Source organism: Poecile atricapillus, chromosome 6 (genome assembly GCF_030490865.1).
Source record: "Poecile atricapillus isolate bPoeAtr1 chromosome 6, bPoeAtr1.hap1, whole genome shotgun sequence".
NCBI lineage: Eukaryota > Metazoa > Chordata > Aves > Passeriformes > Paridae > Poecile > Poecile atricapillus.
This window is the reverse complement of record NC_081254.1, coordinates 36,148,137-36,171,335: the sequence shown is the minus strand read 5'-3', so window position 1 is coordinate 36,171,335 and position 23,199 is coordinate 36,148,137. Positions and strand designations below refer to the sequence as shown.

General features: G+C 41.9%; 1 protein-coding gene across 5 annotated transcripts in view; it reads right to left on the bottom strand.

The window, feature by feature from the left end:
- Window positions 1-23,199, bottom strand: part of DOCK1 (dedicator of cytokinesis 1) — a 266,167-nt gene that overhangs the window by 16,605 nt on the left and 226,363 nt on the right. For 4 of the 5 annotated variants that reach the window (XM_058841868.1, XM_058841867.1, XM_058841866.1 and 1 more), the window contains exons 40-49: window positions 20,906-21,010; window positions 18,968-19,109; window positions 18,654-18,732; window positions 18,251-18,335; window positions 17,382-17,468; window positions 13,932-14,108; window positions 13,220-13,303; window positions 8,980-9,117; window positions 6,802-6,947; window positions 3,280-3,478 (exon numbers count right to left, since the gene is read on the bottom strand). In XM_058841868.1, the coding sequence (XP_058697851.1) occupies window positions 3,280-3,478; window positions 6,802-6,947; window positions 8,980-9,117; window positions 13,220-13,303; window positions 13,932-14,108; window positions 17,382-17,468; window positions 18,251-18,335; window positions 18,654-18,732; window positions 18,968-19,109; window positions 20,906-21,010 (1,242 nt within the window). Of the gene's footprint in view, window positions 1-3,279; window positions 3,479-6,801; window positions 6,948-8,979; window positions 9,118-13,219; window positions 13,304-13,931; window positions 14,109-17,381; window positions 17,469-18,250; window positions 18,336-18,653; window positions 18,733-18,894; window positions 19,110-20,905; window positions 21,011-23,199 lie in introns of all 5 variants that reach the window. The other variant, XM_058841871.1, reaches the window with a different exon arrangement.

The following is a 23,199-nucleotide window of genomic DNA, read 5'->3' as shown; positions in this document are numbered from 1 at the left end:
AGGTAATTACAAAAAAGGAATGAAGGGAAACACGTTAATTGGTGAGGGAAACACGCCAGCATCAAGAGAAAAACCAGCTGGAGGCAGGTCCCCAAGTTACCCCAGCTGTAATTCCTGAAATAAAGGTGAACTTCTCCTGTGATTGACAATCTTGGGCCTCCTCTGAAAGCTCCACACAAATCCCAGATCTGCTGAGGAATATCAGCTCCTGGGAGGCCACCGATCCATAATGAAGCCATGGCTAATTTTCCCTGGAGTAACGAAGGGCAGATCAATGGTGAGCGATGTTAGGCACCAGCAGATCAATAAAACTCAGCCTCTTGTGATTTCCAGCAGCAGCCTCCCAGTGCTCCGTTAATTCCTGCCCTCAGAGCTGGCTGTGCTCTCAGCTCCTGGGATCAAAGCACTAACAAGGACAATTCATGGCAAAGAAGTTGATGTCATACTTAAAAGGAGATAATAAATCTCTAGGAAACGATGAAGATATTCCTGATCATCTTCACATACTCAAGTGCTTCATTTATCTTTGTTGTTTTATGTAATTAAGGCCTGGGGTTTGAGCAGTCAATAAATTCATGGTGAGTGCAGTGAAATTTGGGGAAGAGTATTTAAACCATGCAATTAAACAGCCTCTGAATGCTCCTTTTCCATGCAAATCTAAAAGCTCCACTAAATAATTCTGTGGTTTTCGAATTTCCCCATGTTCTTCCATGGTGATTCATTTGATTGGAAAAAAGAAGATCCCATTTCTTCAGACAACATCATTGTTGGGAAGAGCAGCAGGAGCTCTGCAGACATGGGGATGGCCACTGGCATTTCTCCCACTTGATATTCTCTGGAAATTTGTCTTCTGCTGTAAAATCTCCAAATATTTCAGAAGTCAGAACTAAGAATCTGTTAAAAAATTCACCAAATAACTGAAAGGTTTTAATTGAATGAGTGACAGCACAATGAGCTGTAAAATTCTCAGCAGAATGAATCCAGTATCTTTAATAAAAAAATTAGTAACTAGAAGTATTAATTACTTAAATGTCACTTTAGAAACTTTTTACAGTTTAATTTCCATTTCTAGTCAAATCTGTACTTTTTTTCTAAAAAAAAAAAAATCTTTATTTTTTCCCTCTCCATCTTTAATCCAGCAAACTTTCTTCTTCCAAGTTCTTAATGCAGGAAAAAGCAAAATATCTTTTTCTTCATACAGCACAGTGGTGAAGAGCTTTGGGAGTAATTTCAGCTTAAAAAGGGAACTTGTCCACAAATGCTGAACACTGGAAAAGCTGAATTCCTACCAAATTTCCCTTCGTATCATTAACAGGGGATGCCTCCAGCACACAAAAATTATAAGACAAATTTTATCTTTAAACTCCTCCTTGATATTATCTGTTCAAAATTCCAGAAGACAGCAGTGGGAATTGGGCAAGCACTCGTGTAAACTGATCTCCAAAGAGTTTCTTCTGCTTCACCTAAAAATGAACCCCACTCACACCAAACGTTCCAAATCGACTCGGTCGGCTTGGAGCTCATCAAGGCTTCTGCACAGGCTGAAAAGGGAGAGTTTTTCTCTCAGCAGCAAACTCCTTTTCATACTATTGATCTGTGGACTTGAAGAAGCTCAAAGTAACTCTAAGTAACCACTTCTGACATTTCATTTCCCTCCCTCTCCACAACCAGGGGAATATTGCTCACACCAGCCAGCCACTGAAAGCTCCTGACTGGGAAGGCTGGGAAAACTGGAGTCCAACCATGTTGGGCTTGGCTGATTTTTGCTCCTTGGATGCCAAATGGGAATATGCCCTGAGAGGTTTATCTTGCCCTCCTTCTCAGCTGGAATTTGCATTTTTCCAGTTAGAACTAAGCTTTTCTAATGTGCAAGACCTCTGAGAGCTGACAGTGACCTCGCAGTGACATGAGCCTGCTCCTCAGCATCCTTGGATGCCTCTCACCTGCTCCAAGTGGCTCAGCTGCCCTGAAACACAATTTGCTTCTTCTGTGACATCCCACGAGCTCTGCTGGTCCATCTGGGATTTGGGAGATGCCAGTGGAAGTCCTGCCATGGTGATCCCAGCCCTCAAGCAGTCAAAACACAACTGCTGCAAGGTGCAAAGCAAAATGCATGGCAGCAAAATCATGAGATGTGGAAATCTGTGCAAAATGATGCTGACCTGGCTGGCTCTGGCAGCAGAAACCTCCATTTAATCAAATCAAAGCTCATGCAAAGTTTACTGGAGTCAATGGAAAAACTCATTGGTTTCAAAGGGGTTTCATCTGGGCCTGAGAGCCCCAGATGGGATTTAACTGGAGTTTCTGACTGGGCACATCAAACACAAGAACTCTGATTTTTCAGGATGTCCCAAGACACATGGGAGAGATTAACTCATCTCTGGGTGGAAAAGGAGGGCAAAATCCAGAAAACAAAGGAAGTGTGGCTCAACATTTAAGTAACATCTTCCTATAAATACCAAACAGAAAGAATTAAAGGATCCAGTCATCACAGGTGAGAGAGAAATCATTTCAGAATCCAATGTCAACGACACAGCACCAATGAGACTCTGCTGAGTGCAAAGCTGTCTCTACAAGTACTTGTACAGATCTTGAAAAGAACATTCCATTTATTTCTGGGAGGCAATTTTCAACTCTTGGCCTCCAAACAGGTGTCCAGGCAGAGATTTGGAGGTCACAGTCAGTTCACGCTCTCCCTGCTCCAGCTTTAGACATCCCTGCTTTCAATTTCCCAGCTCCAACTTCTCGGGTTACCTAAGCCTTGAGGATAGTTCCAGTGAATTAAATGTAAGCCAAGAAGAGAGGGTTTAAAGGAGATATGCCCTGGTTTTAATATCCTTACACACAGGAACCGCTCAGGATTTTCTGCTCCCAACAGCCCTTCAAGGACACGCAAAGCGCCGACGGAATGACCTTGGAATATCCCACCAAACACCGTCCTGCAGCTGCAATATGGGCAAATCCATCCCAATCTACTGGGAACCAGCAATTCCAAAGGCTGCTGGGATGGCAGCATTTATTTTGGCTATGCTATGCCATCTGCTCCCTTATCAAATAGTCACACAGAGCTTTGGGTGAAGATTTTCAGAGGATCTTTTCCCCACTGTAAATCCAATCTGTATTTTTGATTCATTAGCATGTATATTAACACTGTGGTATATCCCCTCAGAGTTATTTCTGGCCTACAAAAGAAATAAACGGTAAAAATCAACATTTTGACTTCCAAAGAGAGAGAACAGGCTCAGAATTAGATAAAGCTTTCCTTGCTAATAAAGTTACCGTTTCTGAAAGGATCACTGCTTCAGCCTGCTGCAGAGAAATATCAGTAGATTTAAATTCTTTATCAAATATCTCTTGATGCTTGCTGTTCCTCTTCTCCTTCTTCTTCTCCTTTTTATCTTTATCTAGGTCATCCTTGTCCAATTTATCTTGTGACCTAGAATGCATCTTTTTTGGCAGGAGGGGCTCCAGCACGAACCTAAAGAAAAATGTTGCTCAGATCAATAAAACAGTGTTTTCAAAACAACTAATTTTTATTTACATATTTCCCAAAGTCTCACTTGAGTTAATGAGGCTTTGCTAATCCAGGAAAACTCATTAGAGGGAGAAGCAGGGGGCAGAAGGTCACAACAATCATAATTGTCTTATAATAAAAATTACTGCAGAACTGCTGGAGAAGCGGAGCTGCAGGTTTCCCTGCTCTGCAGTTAATTTATTGGTTTATGGCTGCACAAACTCCTGAATTTCACATAAAAAATGGGTTTCTCATTCAGCACTGCCACCTGGAAACTCCAGTCCCACCCCTTGCCATGGGCAGGGACAGCTTCCACTATTCCCAAGGTGCTCCAACCTGCCCTTGGACACTTCCAGGGATGAGGCAGCACTTCCAGAGGTGGAGCACTCTAAGCTAGACAAAGTATTTCATGATTTATTTTATATTACAAATGAAAAAAACCCACTAAGATCACACCTGGGCAAAATCACGCTGGCAGATTTTAAGACTATCTCAAACCATCATGTTACAAAAGCAAAACCAAATCAAAAATTCCTGAAGGACTCGTTTTAACACTGGAAAAGCAATTCCCATGCCATGGGGTCCATGCAGGTACAGGCCACAGTCTTTGCTGTGAAATACTGGAATATTCATATTTCAGACAATTTGCAGTGACATTATCCTAAACCCCACCATTAGCAGCAATATCCAGCAGCAATATCCCAAACTATTGTTATTTTTTGTTGTTGTTTCCACTCTGCATCAGCTCATTTGATGGGAAGATGCTCAAAGCAGCACCTGCAACAGCAGCCCCTGAACCATTTCCCCAGGCCTGAATCCCACTTGGGAACAAATCCACGAGTTTGTTCATCCCATTTTACAGACAGGGAAAAGGGAAGGCAACAATTTCCCAGGGTCACAAAGAACTTCAGTGTCAGAGCCCAGAGCAGAGCCCAGCTCTCCCAGCACCAGGACTTTTTAGGGACTGAGTTGTATAATTTTGGGCTGGGCGGTAGCAGCACCTCCAAGGCTGACTGCAAATTTCCAAGAGGAATTTCCATCCTTCAGACAATGATGAATTGCTTCCCTTCCAAGCATGATATTAGGGCTATTAATTATTTGGATTATTAATGAATCTGTGCTAAAATGGGTCAGCACACTGTGCTGCAACTGGAAGCACTTTGGGATTGCCAGCTGACAAATCCCACCGGACCCTGGGATTCTCCTGCTTCCAACCACTGAGTGCAAGTGCTCACTTTTGTATTTCTTAGTCACATTTTAAGCAGGGAATAAACCCAAGGCCACTTTTTAAAGTCAGTTTTATTTATACATAGAGTTGGGAGTGGTAAAACACGTCCTGTGTGAAAGTCTGCTTTGAGTCTTTGCTGTTTTAAAGCTCCAGAGCAGGAGCTGGAAACGGCATTAAATAGAAATTGTGTGATTTGGATAAGACACTCCTTGAGATTCATGTTTAATTGTTTTTTAGCTTCATCTCTATTCTCAAATTTAATTTTTGAAGATACATGGAGAGACAAGAGGAGAACTCACCATAAACCCCACCAACTACAGCAGGAACAGGGGGGAACTTCTGCCAGGTGAGCAGTGCCAAACCCCCCATGTGATTTTACAGCCACTTGAATTTTTGAGGTTTTTTCATGCCATTATTTACAACTGATGATTTTTCTTCTCCTCCTCCACTGATCAAACAAATGAGGGGTATTTTCAGGTCCTCTCAGTGCCAAGAGTTGTTCATTCTATTATCCTGTATTGCCCTGGGCTCAGAGCAGGTGCTGAGCTGCACCAGGATCGTTGTGGGATCTTTGTAAAAATCCACTTTGAGGAGACTCAGATCCCCAAAAACTGCAATGTGACACCTCCCATAACACAGCTGAGAGGTGAACCTGAACAAACTAATACCCAATGAAAAATCAAAATACATTTAAAGATTTTGAAGGGAAAACCAGAAAGAGGCAGGGAAAGAATCGATATTTTTCTTCTGAGATAAATCAAAGCTGCTCTTTGGAATGGTTGTTCTGCCCAAGTTCCAGCAAGACAACTTTGTTTAGAATTAGTGAAAACTCAGGATCTCTGCTGTCCCACCAATGTGTGGAAACATTCCAGAGGGCAGTGGAGTGAGAGCTGGGCTGTGCTCAGTTCACAGCTCCTCCCAATGACAAAATAATCTCTTTGTAATCAAGGCAAGCATCCTGTTGCTTCTCAGGTGCTGGATTTAATTTTACTTGATACCCTTAGTCTCTAGCCAGGTAACAATTCCCCTCTGAAGGTGCACAGGAGTTTCCAGCACATCCTGTAAATCAGCTGCCCTTCAGAAGGCTTTAAAAATCTGCTGCCTGGGTCAAATATTGCATTTCTGGATTACAGGGGTGCCTGAGGGGAGGAAGAGAGAGAAGGGACTTCTGAGGCTGCATGGAAAGCCCAGACAGCAAACAGATTATTTTGTTCTTTGAGGGATATGACTGTGAGACAGGGCTTATCAACAGAACTCCCAGTTCTCATGTGAAATATCTTGATAAGTCTTGAAGTACAATCTTGCCATAAGCAGCTTTTCCTCTGGCAGCCGAAGTGAGCAGCAGTGATTGAGCAGTCAGGTAATCCTGCCCCGAGCTCCTGGGACAGGGCTGGCTGCATCCCTCCTGCACTCACACCTGGGACACTCTGAAAAGGGGCAATTCATCTCCTCTTTGGGGTTTTTTGGTGGTGTTTGAATGCTTAGAGGGCAAAAAAAGAGCATTGTGTTTATCTAGGTTACAGAATAAGAGACCTTGAGAGAAATGTCTCTGAAGGTTGGGGTTTTTTAGCCAATATTAGGCTGTCACTTCAAAAAATCATGGAATGGTTTGGGATGGAAGGGACCTTAAAATTCATCCAGTGCCATGGCAGGGACACCTTCCCCTGTCCCAGCTGCTCCAGCCCCAATGTCCAGCCTGGCCTTGGGCACTGCCAGGGATCCAGGGGCAGCTCCAGCTGCTCTGGGCACCTGTGCCAGGGCCTGCCCACCCTGCCAGGAACAATTCCTGCCCAAAATCCCATCTAAATCCACCCACTGTCAGCTTAAAGCCATTCCCTGTGTCCTGTCCCTCCATCCCTTGTCCCCAGTCCCTCTCCAGCTCTCCTGGAGCCCCTTCAGGCCCTGGCAGGGTCTCTGAGCTCTCCCTGGAGCTTCTCCTCTCCAGCTGAGCCCCCCCAGCTCTCCCAGCTGTTTCCAGCTCTGAGCTCTGGGAATGCTGACCACCCTGACACCCCAGGGCGCTGCAGGGTCCATCCCTGGCCGAGGATTCCCCACTCACCCGTCGGAGCCGGGCCGGGAGGGAGTGCTGTCCGAGGAGAGCGAGGACACCGAGGCCACGGACAGGGGCCGGGATGACGAGGGCATGGTGAAGGAGCGCACCATGGAGCGGGGCCGGCTGCCCCGCCGCTCATCCAGGCTGGACAGCTGCAGACAAGAAATGCCACATCTTACTGCTTAAATCCCCAAAAATCCCACAGCCCCGTGCCAAAGCCAACGTGGGAAGGATTTTCCTCCAGGTAGAGCTCGGTATCATTCATAAATTAATAACAACCAATGCCTCCCTTGTGTTACCAACAAACAAACAGGTTCTAAAGGAAATCCACCTAAAGGACTTGGAAGAAATATTTAGGTTCTCACAGGCAGATGTATAATTTTAAGCATATTCCAAGAATTCCTTTGTTCCAATGGTATTTCCATGCTTTTTTACATCTTGCCTTTATAAAACAATCTTTTCATATATAATTTTTCATCCATCTCTACCATCACTGTGACTGCCCTGTTAATATATTTCAGTGAAATGGACTCCATAAAAACCCAACAAACCCAAAGTAAAAACCCACAGAGAAACTTTATGGGGAAAATACCAGGAGAGACAATTTACAGAGTAACACCAGGTTAAGAAGAAAATACATGAAAGTTTTGGTTTTGTTTCAGACAATTTCAGAGTTCTGAATATTTCTCCAAGCTTTGCTAGTCATTAATAACTGATATATGCATAAAATAATTGAACTCTTGCAGTCAACAAATAAGAATCTCATGCTGTTTAATTACAGGTATATTTTCCACCCTGTCAACTACTGGTAAATTGGCCTTGTACAAGAAGACAGAAGAGATAAAACTCCATCAATCCTGAAAATTCTTACTGGTGGGTAGAGTGAAATTAGAGATAACACCACTTCCCAGCCATCTCCTTGATGATGTAAATGGATATTATTGAAGTGACTGACATGCAGGTATCATTACTGTTAATTACTTCTGTTCTCCCTGGGAATAAATTACTGTTTGAACTTTTTCCTGCATATATAAACTCAAACGATGGGATTTGAAGGACCACGAACAGAATATCGGTTAAAGGATACCATGAAGGCTGGAATGTTCCCTGTGAGATCTCAGTGTCCCCATTAAAAAAAAGGTGTCATTTCTATAGACAGAATCCCAGAATTATTTAGGGTGGAAAAGTCTTCTGAGATTGAGTCCAAGCTGTGCCCAGTCCTCACCTTGTCCCCAGCTCAGAGCACTGAGTGACACATCCAGGAATTCCTTGGATTCCCACAGGGATGGGGACTCCAAACCTCCCTGGGCAGCCCCTCCCAATCCTTGACAACCTTTTCCATGGGGAAATTCCTGCTGCTGTCCCCCCTGTCCCTCCCCTGGCCCAGCCTGAGCCCGTTCCCTCTCCTCCTGTCCCTGTTCCCTGCGAGCAGATCCCAAATCCCCCCGGCTGTCCCCTCCTGCCAGGGACTTGTGCAGAGCCAGAAATTCCCCCTGAGCCTCCTTTGCTCCAGGCAAAACATGATCTCATAATAGCACCCAATCCATGTATTTTTGACTGAATTATCAATTTTATCCTGAATTAAAAAGCTGTTTGCTTTGTTTGTTCTGACCTTCACGCTCAACACTCAAAAGCAGAACAAACCTCCACTGGAAACACCACGGAATTCTTGGCTTTCCCTTAAGGATGAAGCAGCAACTGGAAATAAGTTGCTGGAATGAGAAAAGCATGAATTTCAATCCTTCTAAACTCTTGTGGTTTTCTTGCCTGCCTACAATCAGTGTAGGTACAACCACACAGAGCAGCACAGCCCTCCCTTCCCCAAAGGAATTCCACCTGGGGAAAGGTGACATTCAGCTCTGGAAGAATCCTGCTAAGAGCCCATTTTAAAATTCACTTTCGTAACCCAAATCTTTCAGAAGTGAAGGATTACCTTGACTTTCAAGGAACACACTCAGGCAGTTTAGAAATTGCTCCCGTGCTCGGAAATGAAAGCACCGAGGCTTCCTCAACACCTCTCACCTGCTCACTGTTCCATCATTTGATGATCACTGGGAACAACCAGGAGTGCTGCACCTACATTTGCTTTTTCCAATCAATGGAATCATCACAGGGGAACGGAGAGCTGCTGTAATTTACGGGAATTCTGGATATTTCGGAAGGAGAAAGCGGGAGGGAACTTACGATGGCGCGGGCCCCGTACTGCTTTTCCACCTTGTCCTTCAGCTGCCTGAAGCACGCCTCCATCCTCTCGTGGAACGGCCTCAGGGCCTCCGTCACCTTCTCCCCGTGGATCCGGATGCCTTCTGCCAGGAATGGGATCTGGAAAGCAGAATTTGCCTGCTCCACCCTGCCCAGACCTTCCCCAGCAAAGGGATGGGGCAACGCTCCCACAGCGGGGAAAGAGCTCGTGAAGGAATAATAATAATAATAATAGTAAGAGCAACAGGAATAGTAATTATAACACTAATAACAATAAATAGCAGCAATAATAAAATATTCAAAATGGCAAGAATTAATTATTATGATCACAGTGACCATCATCATTCCATCATCATGATGCATCCAAACCCCTCTTCTCCAGGATTTACCTTTTTTTCTGTTAAGAAATTTCCTTTAAATTAAATACAGATCTAATTCTGCCCAGAAATCCCATACTGGATTTATCCCACAGCACAAACCCTACTGTGATATTCCATTCTCAAGCCCCCACAGATTCTGTATGTTAAAACACCAAACTGATGAGTCTCACACCAGGTTATTAATATCAAATCCTTTCCCAGTTCCATGAGGATAAAATCCTGAAGAAGAAAATAGTTTATGTTTTCTTTAATAAATGCTCTTTCTAAAGCTGCAAATGAGCTCCATCCTTGGACAGATATATATTGCAGAGCAATATTTATTAATAAAACATACAGTTTTAGATGCTATATAGTTCTTCTTAGAAAAATCATTTTATTTTCTCTGGGAAGAAAACAGAAGAGGGTAAAAAATAAATTAATTCTCTTTTGTAACTGAAAATAATCATTTATCTTCAAGGCTTCTGTCAGAAAATATCCATGCCAGCACAGGATTATATAATTAGTTCCTTGTGTGGAGGTGTAGCTGACCTTTGGAAATGTTTTAAGAGAGACATTTTCATTCCCACAGCTACCCAGACACACCATTAGAGTTTTCTACCTCCAGCTCAGGAAAAATATTTCCTCTTCCAGGTCCATTTCAGCCCACACAGTGCTCTGATTCTAACTCAGATATTCTCTGCAGCAATCAAGCTAAGAGGCTTCTCCTTAATAATTCATAATTAAATCATAATACTGATTAAAAACAGATTTTTCTAATAAGATTGAGCAGCAATCAGAAGGAGCAGCTTTATTAGTAAGGAGAATAATAAATACACAGATGAATTACAAATTAACAAACTTGAGAAATCTTATCAAGATGATTCCCTGAGATTTGGCATTATTTAAATGGACAGAGCTGCTTCCCCTGAAAGACTACAAAGTGAAGAATAATGACTTTATTTTTTGATCTAGTGGCTTTTATTTATAACCATATGGATTGGCACTTGATGAAAATTAAACATGAAACCAGAAAGTTTCCTTGCTCTCAATAAGTAAATTAACATCTGAATTTTCATAATTATCAGGCCACAGTGACCCTCCTGTTCTGGAGTGGTCACTTGGCTCCTTTATTTCAAAGAACTGTTGACATTGGAAATGGATTCTTATTAAAAACCTGGAATTACCAAGGTGAAGCACATGAGATTATTTTATGGGCAGAAAATGCACTGAGGAACCTGCCCTAGGGATCAGCCACCTCCAGAGGCTGGAAAATCAAACACGGGAAGTAAATGACATTTGTAGGGAAAAAATAATGTGGGGAGAGGGAGAGGAGAAAGAAGGGGAAGAGGAAAAGAGAGGGAAAGGGGAAAGATGGAGATGGAAGATGAGGAGGAGAAGGAGGAGAAGATGAAGAGGACAAAGAAGAAGACAAAAAACGAGGAGGAGGAGGAGGAGGAGGAGAAAGAGGAGAAGGAGGAGAAGGAGGAGAAGGAGAAGGAGAAGGAGAAGAGGAGGAGGAAGAGGAAGAGGAGGAAGAGGAAGAACAAAAGGAGAAGAAGGACAGGTTTGCTAATCTTTTACAGAAAGTGGAATTAATAAACATCCCATGGCTTTGCCTCAGAAGAATGTGAGGCTGCTGAGTCAGGATATCTGGCCTCCCTTTCCAAGAGCTCTTCATCTTTAAACATTTATCAAGTGCAGCAAGAACTTTCCAGCTCTGTTACCATTTCTGTTTCACCTTTTCTACCAATTTCCAAATTCCTCCTGTCTCCTCTCCAGACTGAAACAAGGAAATGTGATGATGACACGAACTTTTACACCTCCATGAGTTGTTGTCAGAGGCAGAATTTTGCCACATTCAGGATATTCCCAATTAATTTGGCCTTGGAGAATGGGAATTTTCTTATTTCATAACTCAGTTCTTGGCTGATTTTAAAATTTTATAAAGTTCCACTGCAACTTCAAATTATTCCCTGATTTGTTTTCCCTTTTGTTTTTTTTTTTGGAATCTCGATCTGCTCGGCTGAAAAGAACGACAAAAACAACATTGATTTGAATTATTAAATAATCTTTGAAAACAATCTTTCAGAACAAAGGTATCATAAAATATGAGCATAAAACCTGAGTTTGGTATGCAGCAGTTCTTTCATCTCTGTAGAAGGAGCACAAGGTTTTGATTTGCCGTGGTATTTTTCTGTTTTGCTGTGCTGTAAATACTTTAGCTAAATGCAGAGTGACTAATGTCCTCCATCATTCATTTCTCTGCCTTAATTTCAATCAATCATTTCATTATCTTCATGTTCAAATGAAAGATCAGCTTGAAATGGTGCACTTGCATGGGAACACTTTTTTTGCCTAAGTTGGAAAAGCACCAAGAAGGACAGAAATGGACATTGCTCTGCTAATGGAATTTATCTGAATTAATAAGAGACAGAAACAAAATGTACACTTGGAGTTCGTGGGAATTATAGAAGGATAATATCCTGAATTCCATGGCACAATGGAGAAAGAGGGAAGGGGATGAAATAAAATTAAATTCAACTGGTCAGCTGGTAATACAATTGTCAGGCTCCTATTTCATATACCCAGATTGATTTATGCAGCAGGGAGAAAATTCTATGTGATTACAGAACTCCAAGCCCAGGATTATTGAAAAATGAAATCTCCTTTTTGCTTTCCATCACTGTCAGCCCAGGATGAACTCAGCCCCTTCCAAGGTTTCCATACACATCCCTCTCCCAATATTTGGGAGCTGACTCCCACCTGGCTGGAAACTGAAGTAAATGGAGAGGAATTTTAAATTTTAGGATCCCCTAAATGTGCATGAAATATCTAAGGTAATTTAAAAGCACTTAAAGGGCTTTTAGTGACTCTAATTTTCAGATATAAAAATAGATTTTGATCCCTTTTCTACGTTTTCCTGCTTCCTGTTGTTTTGGAAGTACAAAACTGATGGGAAATCATGTGTTTAAAAGTCCTGAATAATTAAAATACAATGTGATCAGCTGCCATAGCTATTTTCAAATTGTAATATTATTTTAATACACAAGTGTCACCGAAGTGAGCCTTTGCTGAGGGAAAGTGTGTTTGGAATTCCTTTGAAGCATCACTCTCAGAGGCAAAGACACAAAGCTGACACCAACTCAGTCTTCTGGGACCAAATTATTTTCCTCTATAAAACTTAAAACTTATAAAATTTAATCTTTTCTAAAAGCTCACAAGAAAATAAATTTTAAAAAGCCTTTTATTAATTTTTTTTTTTTTTAGACCAAAAGAGTTTTTTACTCACTGATAGTTTTATGGCCTTCAGAGGATATTTTAGTTTTGAATTCTTGTAGCTTTGGTTCTACTACCTCTTCAGATTGAAATCTACAGAAATGTAAATTATTCCCTTTATTATAAAGACAGAATTGAATATGAAAAGACAATGATTCACTTTCTTCTTCTGTGGGAAAAGAGAACATATCCAATCAACCTGGTATTTTTTTTGTTATCATAACATTATCCTGAGACTATAGAAAAATGTCCAGTATGTGACTATGGAACAAAACTGGAATTGTCTCTTGTTTGCCCTGAAAAACACGTTCTCATCTGATACAGATGGGAGATTGTCACTCACTATGTTTACAAAAAAAAAAAAGGAAAAATAAAATATCTTGATCATATTTGTTCTTTTCAAGTTTATCAAAATGAGCAATTATGTCAGATTTGAAAAGATGAACTTTAACTCAAGCTCCAAGATGGATTTAAATGGCAAAGAAATGTACCCAAGGTGAGGATAATGTCTGAATTTCCTCCAAAGCGACACCAAGCTGCCTTTCCACAGCAGCTGCCTCTGCCAAACCTGACTTCAAGGTTTTTACCTGCCAAGCAATCAGATCCTTCAGCTTCTCAATCTTGTCATGATCCTCTGGATGCTCGTGCATGTATTTTTCAGTAAAAAAAGCCTAATTGTGAGAGAGAGAGAGAAATGAGCCATTATTTCAGAAACTGAAACACCAGAGGAATGAGCTACAATGAAGAGAAACTGATCAACTTAAAAATTCTGTCAAGTAACAGCTACAAACACAAAGTGAAAATTATGGAAGCACAGAACCAGAGTGATTTGGGTTGGAAAGGACCTTAAATCCCATCCATTCCCACCCCAGCCATGGCAGGGACACCTTCCCCTGTCCCAGCTGCTCCAGCCCCAATGTCCAGCCTGGCCTTGGGCACTGCCAGGGATCCAGGGGCAGCCCCAGCTGCTCTGGGAATTCCATCCCAACTCCTCCTCACCCTCACAAGGAAGGATTTACATTCCAATATCCCATCCAGCCCTGCCCTCTGGCACTGGGAGCCATTCCCAAATCCCTCTCCATGTTTCCTCTTGGCCCCTTCAGGCCCTGCAAGGCCACACTGAGCTCAGCCCAGAGCTTCTCCTCTCCAGGTGAACAATCCCAACTCTCCCAACCTTTCCTCCCAGCAGAGCTGCCCCATCCCTCCTCTGGCCTCTCCCCACGTCCCTCCCGTGCTGGGATCAGCTGAGGCCCAGCAGGACGGGGATTCCTGACGGAATTCCGGGAATTCCGGCGTTACCTTCTCGTAGTTGGCGAAGCCGCCCATGACGGCGGGATCCACGATGCCGTTGAGCAGCATGGACAGGGGGTTGATGGGGAGGTTGGGATCGTTCAGGTGCTGCTGCACCATGTTATTGATCTTATCATTGGTCAGCTGCATGGTTTCGATGGCATTTTCCAGCGGGCTGATCTCCACCTAAAACCCCAAACAAAAGGAGATTTCAAACCAGGGTCGGAGTTTTGAACCTGCTCAGCAAAACCCCACGGGCAGAAATATCCCAGGCCTTCCAGAACCGAGCTCTTTGTGAGGGTTTTGAGCAATCACTACCAGAAAGGGAGATTTCAGGCACTGGGCATCTCTGTGCTGCAGTAACTGAGACAGTGATGGGTATCAGGGCAGGAAGTTAACTGCATTTTGCTGCTGCAGGAGGGATTACATCCCAGCACAACATCCAGAAGGGCTCTGGCAGCAACCACGTGAGGTGTTTGGGAGGATTATGGAGAACATCAGAGATTAAGGGTTGGTGAGTTTTAGCAGCACAAAGAAGATCCAGCTTAATGTAACAGTAAGAAAGAAATGATAACTTTAACGTGGGTTTTCTGATGGGAAATGTAATCCTAAGCCGCTCAAAAATCAAGATCTTTTTGCAGTGATTATTTTGGTGTGTTTCCAAGGACATGGAGTTGAATATGTTGATGAGATGACATCTAAACTATCTGCTGTGCTTTTTTCCCAAGAGGTCACGTTTTCTTCATCTGAGCATCGAGAAATGAAGGCAGAAATTTTCTTTCTACCTGGACTTCAATGAAAAGAGTCCTCAGATGCCTTCACGGGGTGAATTGGCTCTTATGCTGTCTAAAACTTGCTTTATTTTAATTGTCTGACCTCCAGCTACTTTTTATTCCCAGCTACCGTGTCTTTCAAGAAGTTCATGTTGAAAAAACAGCATTAAGATATTTGAAATATTAGTGAATGGGCAGAGAATCAGTCACTTGCAGTGACCCAAAGTGTAGAGAGTCCTCACTGGAAGACACAGCCTGCTTGTATTAAAAAAATGATGTGGTAGGGAGAGGAAAGGAAGGTTAATTGAGGCCTGTGAGGAAAATGCAAGTGTATATTTGATTACAGCCTCATTTACATAAATGCTACATAAACAAAGCAGCACTTCTACCTGGCTATCAGTTGCTTACCCTGTTTCTGAGAACCACTTATAATCAAATCTCTTTAGTCGTTACTCTTACACCTGCCAGCTGATTACATCAAGGATGTTTTAATTAGCATTTTGAGCAGCCTGCCTGCTGAATTCTTCTGGAAGGCAGGGAAGGAGCCTGGTGTTTCTGCAGGGAATAGGGAGCAGGCCAGGCTCGGACAGAGCCCAACGTGCCACGGGGGGAATCTGGACCGGGGAGTGAAGCCACGTTCAGCATCTGATTGGGCAAGAACTGCTGGGAACATCACAGGCTAAATTTAGGATTCTGTCATTTGTATTAATGGCCTTATAACTATGCAATAATGTGTTGATGAACCATTGCTTTTAAAGCTCTTGAGCATCTCCAGAAATTAGCACTCATTGAGCTGACAGCTTTTTGACTTTTCTGTAGCAGCAATCATGGCTTTCTTTCTCATTCTCCTTTCTTTTACTACTCTTGTAACACTCCCTCTAATTTTTTAAAAGCAGATGGAGAATTGCCATCTCACTACTACAAACTGGGCTTTGGAACCTGGTGAAAGCTATTTATTTATTTATGATAAGTGTAAATTCTGAGCCTTGTTCCCAGTGCCTTCCTGACTGGGCACTCCTCACTCTATCCAGGGAAAACAGGAATGACATTCTCCCGAGACATTTCTACCAGTACAAAAATTCCAAGATAAAAACAAAACAGAGATGAGCATTTGTGCTTTTTAAACACAAGTGTGATCCAAAATCTGATTTCCAACTCCCTGGCTGGTCTCAGCAAATTTTTCCCCTACAATTTCTTGTGTCCAGCTACAGCAAATCAGATACAGAATAACGAATGCTGGCCCCAAATTCCCTGCAGATCATGAACAGATTGCAAGGGTTTAGGTAAAAGTATTCAGAAGGAATTTGAAAAGCCAATAGGTTCCAAGCAATTCTGCATGTTCCTATGGGTTATGTAACATAATACACTGCATTTATGAAATTACTCCGTTCTCTCAGCACTGATTTGATGCCATCTCACCTCTCCCTTTAACGATGTTCCAGTTCCATCAATAAAAAATGAAACATGCAGAGCTGCTGGGGTATCCTGGTGCTTAGCAGGGGATCAATAATATCTGTATCCATAATCACAATTTAGCATTACAGGGATGTAAACCCTGTGATCCTCCTCACAACATTTTAGCTGACAGGGATCTTGAGGAAAGTCAATATCCATTTTGTAGGAGCTGTGCCAGAGGAGGTCAGAAGTTATCTGCAGCAGTCTTCTCACACGTTATTAAGTTCCATTCTGCTATCATTTCTCAGCTAAGCAACTCACACAATCCTTGCTCCCAAAAGGCTGACAGGAAGCACTTTCCCAGGATTTGTGCCCATTCTGATGCCAGGCAGAGCATGAGGGGGGGACACAAAGTGCCTGTCAGGCTCTGCTCTCTGCCTTTACAAACAGCACTTCTTGCCATCATGAAGATAAATACAATCTTCTCCATCAGGGTTATATTGAAACTACGAAATTCATTAAAAATTCAATGTGTTTTATTCAGCTGCCTATTACTGTCACACATCACATTCATATTCTGTTACTATAGATACCATAGTAATTTTCTGCATTACTTCTGTTCATCCAAATACAACTGTCCAACATAACCTCAATGGAGCAATGAAAAAGGTTTTAATTAATCATATGCAAATTGTTCTTTTCCTTTAAAAATAAGCCTCACAAGAGAGATTTCAAAAACGCAGTAACAATGTTTTTATTGCTACTTAAAAATTACAGCTGCATAAGAATAATTTAATCTTAAAGGCGTTTAATGGATATGTCTTATCTAAACAGTCTAAATGGTTGAACAGAGAAATGAGTAATTTGGAGTTACTCTGTGAGGTTGCTGAGGGTATATTTAGCTAAATATGGAGAAGAAACAAAAACAACCTTTAATCACGAGTGGTAAGAAATGCAGACATACAATGCCTTTGATTATTGAGGTATTTTGAATTAATGACAATCAAAACACCCAGATCCTCTTTTCTAAAGTTCAGCCTAGATTCTCTGGGATGGAGCAGGGTTTTCCTACACCACCTCAGGTCTCTCTTGGTTCTAGGCACCTGCTGAGAGACACAAATGCTTTCTGGAAGGGCTGAAGGCTTTGGAGGGCTGGCTGCATTCCCTCAGCATGTGCCAGGTAAAATCCCATGGATTCCTTGTTCACAGAACCAAGCACAGTCACACAAGTGCTCCCTGGCTGTATAAAATCCCCATTTTTTTACACAGTCTCAATAAATCCAAATCTTACCATGAAAACTGATTTGACTTCAAACCACCTGAGGATGCCTGGTAATTTATAGGCTGTCACGTAGATGGTTCTCTCAATCCACATGTTCTGCAAAGGGAGCACAAGTTACCAATGGAGAGCTGGGACCCTAAAACTGCACCCCCAGCACAAGGAGTAAGGTGTGGCAGATTTACAGAGCCAGGGGGAATCCCAAATGGAAGATGGAGCAGCACTGATTTAAATCTGGGATTTAGCAGGGAACAACTGCTCCCCTTCTGAAGAACAGCACAGAAAGATCCCCTGGTTTTACTGGATGTTCATGGAATCCCAGACTGGTCTGGGGTGGAAAGGACCTTAAAACCCATCCAGATCCTGGAGCAGGGAACATCTTCTGGCCAGGCTGCTCAAAGTCCCATCCAATCTGGCCTTGGGCACTTCCAGGGATCCAGGGGCAGCCTCAGCTGCTCTGGGCACCTGTGCCAGGGCCTCCTCACAACATTCATTTTATTGAGCATTAGATGAAACAAATGGTTTAATTAAAAAACAAAAAAAAAACCAAAAAAATCACAAAAGGTATTGGTGACAAAAGATTTTCAGATGCCCTGACTGGAATCTTCATGGCAAGACAAGTTTCAGGTGTAACAATTTAAAATCCTTTCTCAGAAGAGCTGTATTTACAAAATAAATACAGCTTTGCCCATTTTTTTTTTCCTATTGGTATAAATGAGAACATGATAAATTGGCTTAATTAACTTTCTATGAAAAATAATCCCTTTAAACCTAGAATTCATTTCTCAACAAGCAAAAGAAAATGAATGGCTCAGATGCTCAAAATAGAGGGGGATAAACAAGCAAACCCAAAGTGGTTCATGTCCTTCATCATTTCTTACGGCAAATTCGTTGTCTGGGTTTTTCTCTCCTTTTCGAACAGGGCGCGAATATTCAAAGCGTTGGACTTCATTCACCCTGTAGAAACTGAAAAGAGGGAAAAGAACCACGGGATCACAGAATGGATTGGGCTGGAAGTGACCTCAAACACCAGGCAATTCCAAACCCCACATGCACACTGAAAATCAAATGCTGTCTGTTTAGGAATTGATACAAAATTTTAATATTAAAAGAAGTTGATGAATTAATATGAGATCATTATTTTCCAGTGGGTTGGAACGTGTGCCAATATTAAAAATCACCATTAAAGGCCCTCACCCTCCATGGCTGTGAACAGATTCATTATCCAACAATAATGTGTTATAAAGGGGACTGAGAAAACAACAAAACCCAACCCAAACTCACCTCACGATTTGCTCTGACACCGGCCTGTGAAATTTCGAGGGTAAATCCAATTTGGGCTTTACAGTGAAGCACTGAATATCTGAATTTCAGGGGTTAAGAAGTGAAAAGGGAATTTCAGTCACACAGAGAGAACAGCTCAATAGGAACACACACCAAAAAAAAAAAAAAGGACAAAACAGCAAAATTGGTGCGTTACACCCGTCAGGGCAGAAGTGCAACAGGTTGGCCATAAATCCTTGACCTGAGCTGGTTGTACTGGTTGTACTGGTTGTGCTGGTTGTACTGGTTGTGCTGGTTGAACAGCCCAAGGATACACTGGCCAGAGGAGCTTTTGATGTCATCTCCGGGGGGTGACGTTGTCTTCATCTTCTCGGCGTTGGGGAACTGCGTCAGCAGCCGCGCCTCGAAGTCCTCGCGCCGCTCGTACTCCTTGCCCCGGTAGATGAACACCTTGTTCTGCAAACAGAGGCACCCACAGCTGGCACCAGCACCCCCAGAGCTAAAACCAGTGCTCCCAGTACACAACTGGGGCCTGGGGAGCGCTGACACCAAGGCTGTTAGCGCTTCTCAGCGAGCACAGAACCTCACGCTGGGTCGTTCTCAACACTTTATCAGTATTTCTTTCTCACCTCCAATTCCACCCTGGGATCATTAAGACCACGTTTGCCTTCAGGTATTTTTATAAGCCATACTAAAAAATCACCTCAAAACGTGATTTCAATGATCAGTAACATTGGTGGACATTGAAAATATATTAAGGGGAATTATTACTGAATCCAAACGTCTCCTCCACCTTTCACAGCTAATGATGGAATGGATGGCAATAAATAAACTGAATTAGGCTTTTTATACATAAAGATTTATTCAAAAGCTCTTGGGTGAGCAAAGAAGAGTAGCAGAGAAAAACAGAAATATAATGCAGATTTGAGGAGGAATATCAAAAAACACTGACTCTTATAAAAAGACTCATATTAATATATTAGATTTTGGCCATAGTAAACTTTAAACTTTTCATAACTTTAAAATTAAGTTTATTGTATTTGTAAGCATTGGTTTCTTCTTTGCCAATAAAGAAAATGAAGAGCTATTTTACACAGTCCATTTATATGCTGAGTTCATTAAATTCAAAAGGAAAATGTAAAAGACAACTTGCATATTTTTAACTGATCAAACATATTAAAGCAAGTTTGGATAAAATTTGCATCTGAATATGCTTAACCTCATTACTCATCTCAAAATGAATACTTGGTGAAAAAATTATACAGCACTTATTAAAAAAAGGGTGTTTTGACTGGGGGTAGGAACCTGGAGTTGTTCACATTTGCCCAGCTGGGTTTAATTCTGCAATGGTGCCTTTTGAAAAGCTCAGGAGGGGAAAGAAACGGAATAAGAGATGGCTAAGAAACCTCTGTGTAACTTTAATTTATGTATATACATTTGTAATTCCCAGGGAATGCTGGAACAGAGGGAAAAGTGAGGATTTTCTCCATCAGCAGGGCACTCAACAGCCTGGATTTCAGAGGGCAAATTGGGAAGGAATTCATTCCTGTGAGGGTGGTGAGGCCCTGGCACAGAGAAGTTAAATAATAATGGATTATTTCTGTGTCTCCTACTTCCAAGTGCCAGAGAATCATAATACAGATGCAATTCAGACATGTTATAGCCCTATTTTTCTTTAGCCACTAATCCAACCCATTAAAATCCTAATATTAGTGAAAAAACCCTTAAAATGTCACTGAAGCTATGATCCTGCCATCAAGCAGGTGACACATGTCCTAAATTGGCACATGGCACAGACAAATCAAGGATAAAAATTGCTATTAAAGGTGTCACACACACCTTTGACAGTCAACTTCATTTTAATGAAGTGCTGGAAAGGACACTCACCTGAAAACATGGTCACATACAGCAGGCTTCTCTACCACACTCATATATATATATTATATATTTATAAAAATATATTAACCTGCCAGGCAAAAATGTCACCATTTCAGATGGTTGTGACCCCGAGTGATGGACTGGGTCATTTATCTTCATTTCTAGTGATACCCTGAAGAAACAGAAAGTACTGAATACGTTTGAAGAGAAAGTTTTTCTACTAAAATTCAACTATTCCATCTCCAGAAAGCAGAAAGGAAAAACCAGTGTTTGTTTTATACACCTAAAAATCACCTGTCAGTGTCAGGCAGGTTTCTCCAAGCCAAGGGAAATTTCCAGAGCCAGAAACCTTTGTGGAAACAGGTGACACTTACCCTTATGAACGTTGGGAATCCCTGGCCGTAGTATCCAACTGCAAAATAATCAGGTTTTGGTCGTATCACCTTCACAATGTTTTCATAGAACTGGGCTTGTTTTCTCTGCAAAACAAACAGGAGGGGTTTGAATGACCTGAGCTTTTAGGACGTTCTTTATAATTAAGATCCTGTGTGAATCTCTAATTTGAAGATGTTTCATTCCCTTCTTTTTTGTCATCTTTTTATCAGATTCATAGCAATATTTGGCAATATCAGATTCTGTAGCCATGATTTTTCTACTCATCATGGTGAATCTGACTGTTCCCTAAGGAATGTCTCAATTTTGATGAACCTTATCATGGTGAACATCACTGCTCCATATCCAATATCTCAATTTTGATGGACCTCGTGCTGGTGAACTTCATTGTTCCATATCCGATATCTCAATTTTGATGAACTTCATCATTGGGAATCTCACTGCTCCATAACCAATATTTCAGTTTTGATGGGACTCATCCTGATGAACGCCACTGCTCCATATCCAATATCTCAATTTTTATGAACTTCATCCTGGTGAACCTCACTGTTCCATATCCAATATCTCAATTTTGATGGACCTCATCTTGGTGAACCTCACTGATTCACATCCAACATTTCACTGGCAGTGAAGGTCAGGAATCTGCAAGGTGATCTGAAATTCCAGTTGTGACACCTCTGACACTGAAACACTGGAAGGATGAAGCCGCACACAGCTCATCCCAACGGTGCTGACTTGTCAGTTTTGAGCTCTTAACATCTCATTACATTTTTCTACTACTTCTCTTCCATATTTACAAGCGTGAATTTGCATATGGAAAGCAGGCAGTTGAGAACTGCAGGAAAATGTGGATTTTGGAATAAACACACGCATGTCAGACACCATCTGCCTTCGACGCCGAGTTCTTTATCTCTAATGATGAAATAATAGCAAATGAGCAGCTTCAGAAGATCTGTTCATTAACTTATTTTTAGTCTATTATTTCTGCAAAGAGAATGTCTTTTGATCTGGGGGGAGGTTTAGTGCTGCTCCCATACAACAGATAACAGTAAATGGCACCAAGACTACAAAGACCCAGATCTGCTGAGTACTTCTCAGCTTGTCTGGAGCAAAACTATTTTGTCATTTGTGAATTGTCTCAGAGGCTAATATTTAATAGTGCTTGAAGAAAAGACAAGAGGGAGAATAGAAAGAACAAAAAAACTTCAGAATTTTATTGTGGGAGAAAAAAAAGAGCTGTTCAGCAGTAGCAATAAGAAAATCTGATGGGGTGAGACATGCAGGAGAGTGAATTTTGATCTCTGTCTTGTGAGGGAAATGCACGCCAGGACTAATTGTGTGACATCTCATCTCCTGGCTGATGAATAAAGAGCAGATAAATTCAATTGTCTGATGTGAGGATTGGAAGTTCTTGGTCTCCCTTCTTAGAAGAGGGAGAAACTCCAAGGAAATACCCAAGGCCAGGTTGGACAGGGCTTGGAGCACCCTGGGACAGTGGAAGGTGCCCCTGCCCTGGGCAAAGTGGGTGGAACTGGATGAGCTTTAAGGTCCTCCCAAAACAAATCATTTGCCCACTCTGTGATCATTGCCTACAAGGAATAAAGTGCAAATTCCAGCCTCTCCTCCAAAATGGATCCAGCAGGATAATTAAAGAGTGGCTGCCCCTGTGACAAACCCGTTCACATTCCCATGTGCAAGCAAAAAGGAGATGGAAAATTAAAAGTGAGGGACTCGGAGAGCAGCCACTCCCTGGTGAATTATCACATCTGACAACCATTCCCAGCTGAGGAACAATCCTACCCAATTCCTTTTATACTGAAATGAAGAATATTCTGTGCCCACTCCAGCAGGAGCAGCGAGCTGGGGCTGTGTGGAGCTGAATTCATCACTGCAGAAGTGCCCAGCTCAGACACACTGACATAAAGAAAACATAAACAATTCAAAGGAATTATGGAAAATGTACTCTGAGTGCAGAAGAAGAAGGTATCAAAAACTTTAGAGCTGAGAATTTTCAGAACTAAACTGGAATCACATCCCAAATCCAGTGGAAATGGTTGGGACCCGAGGAGGGACAGTGACAGCTGCCATTTATCTCTCTGGAAGAGAACGGGAGGAAAAAAATGGTGCAGGAATAATGAATGGGTAACGTCAGGGCAAAAATAACTGACTGGAGACATGAATGCTTGGGGATTATTCATACCTAAAAAAAGAAATGTGAATATAGAAAGACACTTGAGAGAGAATAGGGATTTTTTTTCACGTTCCCATTTATATT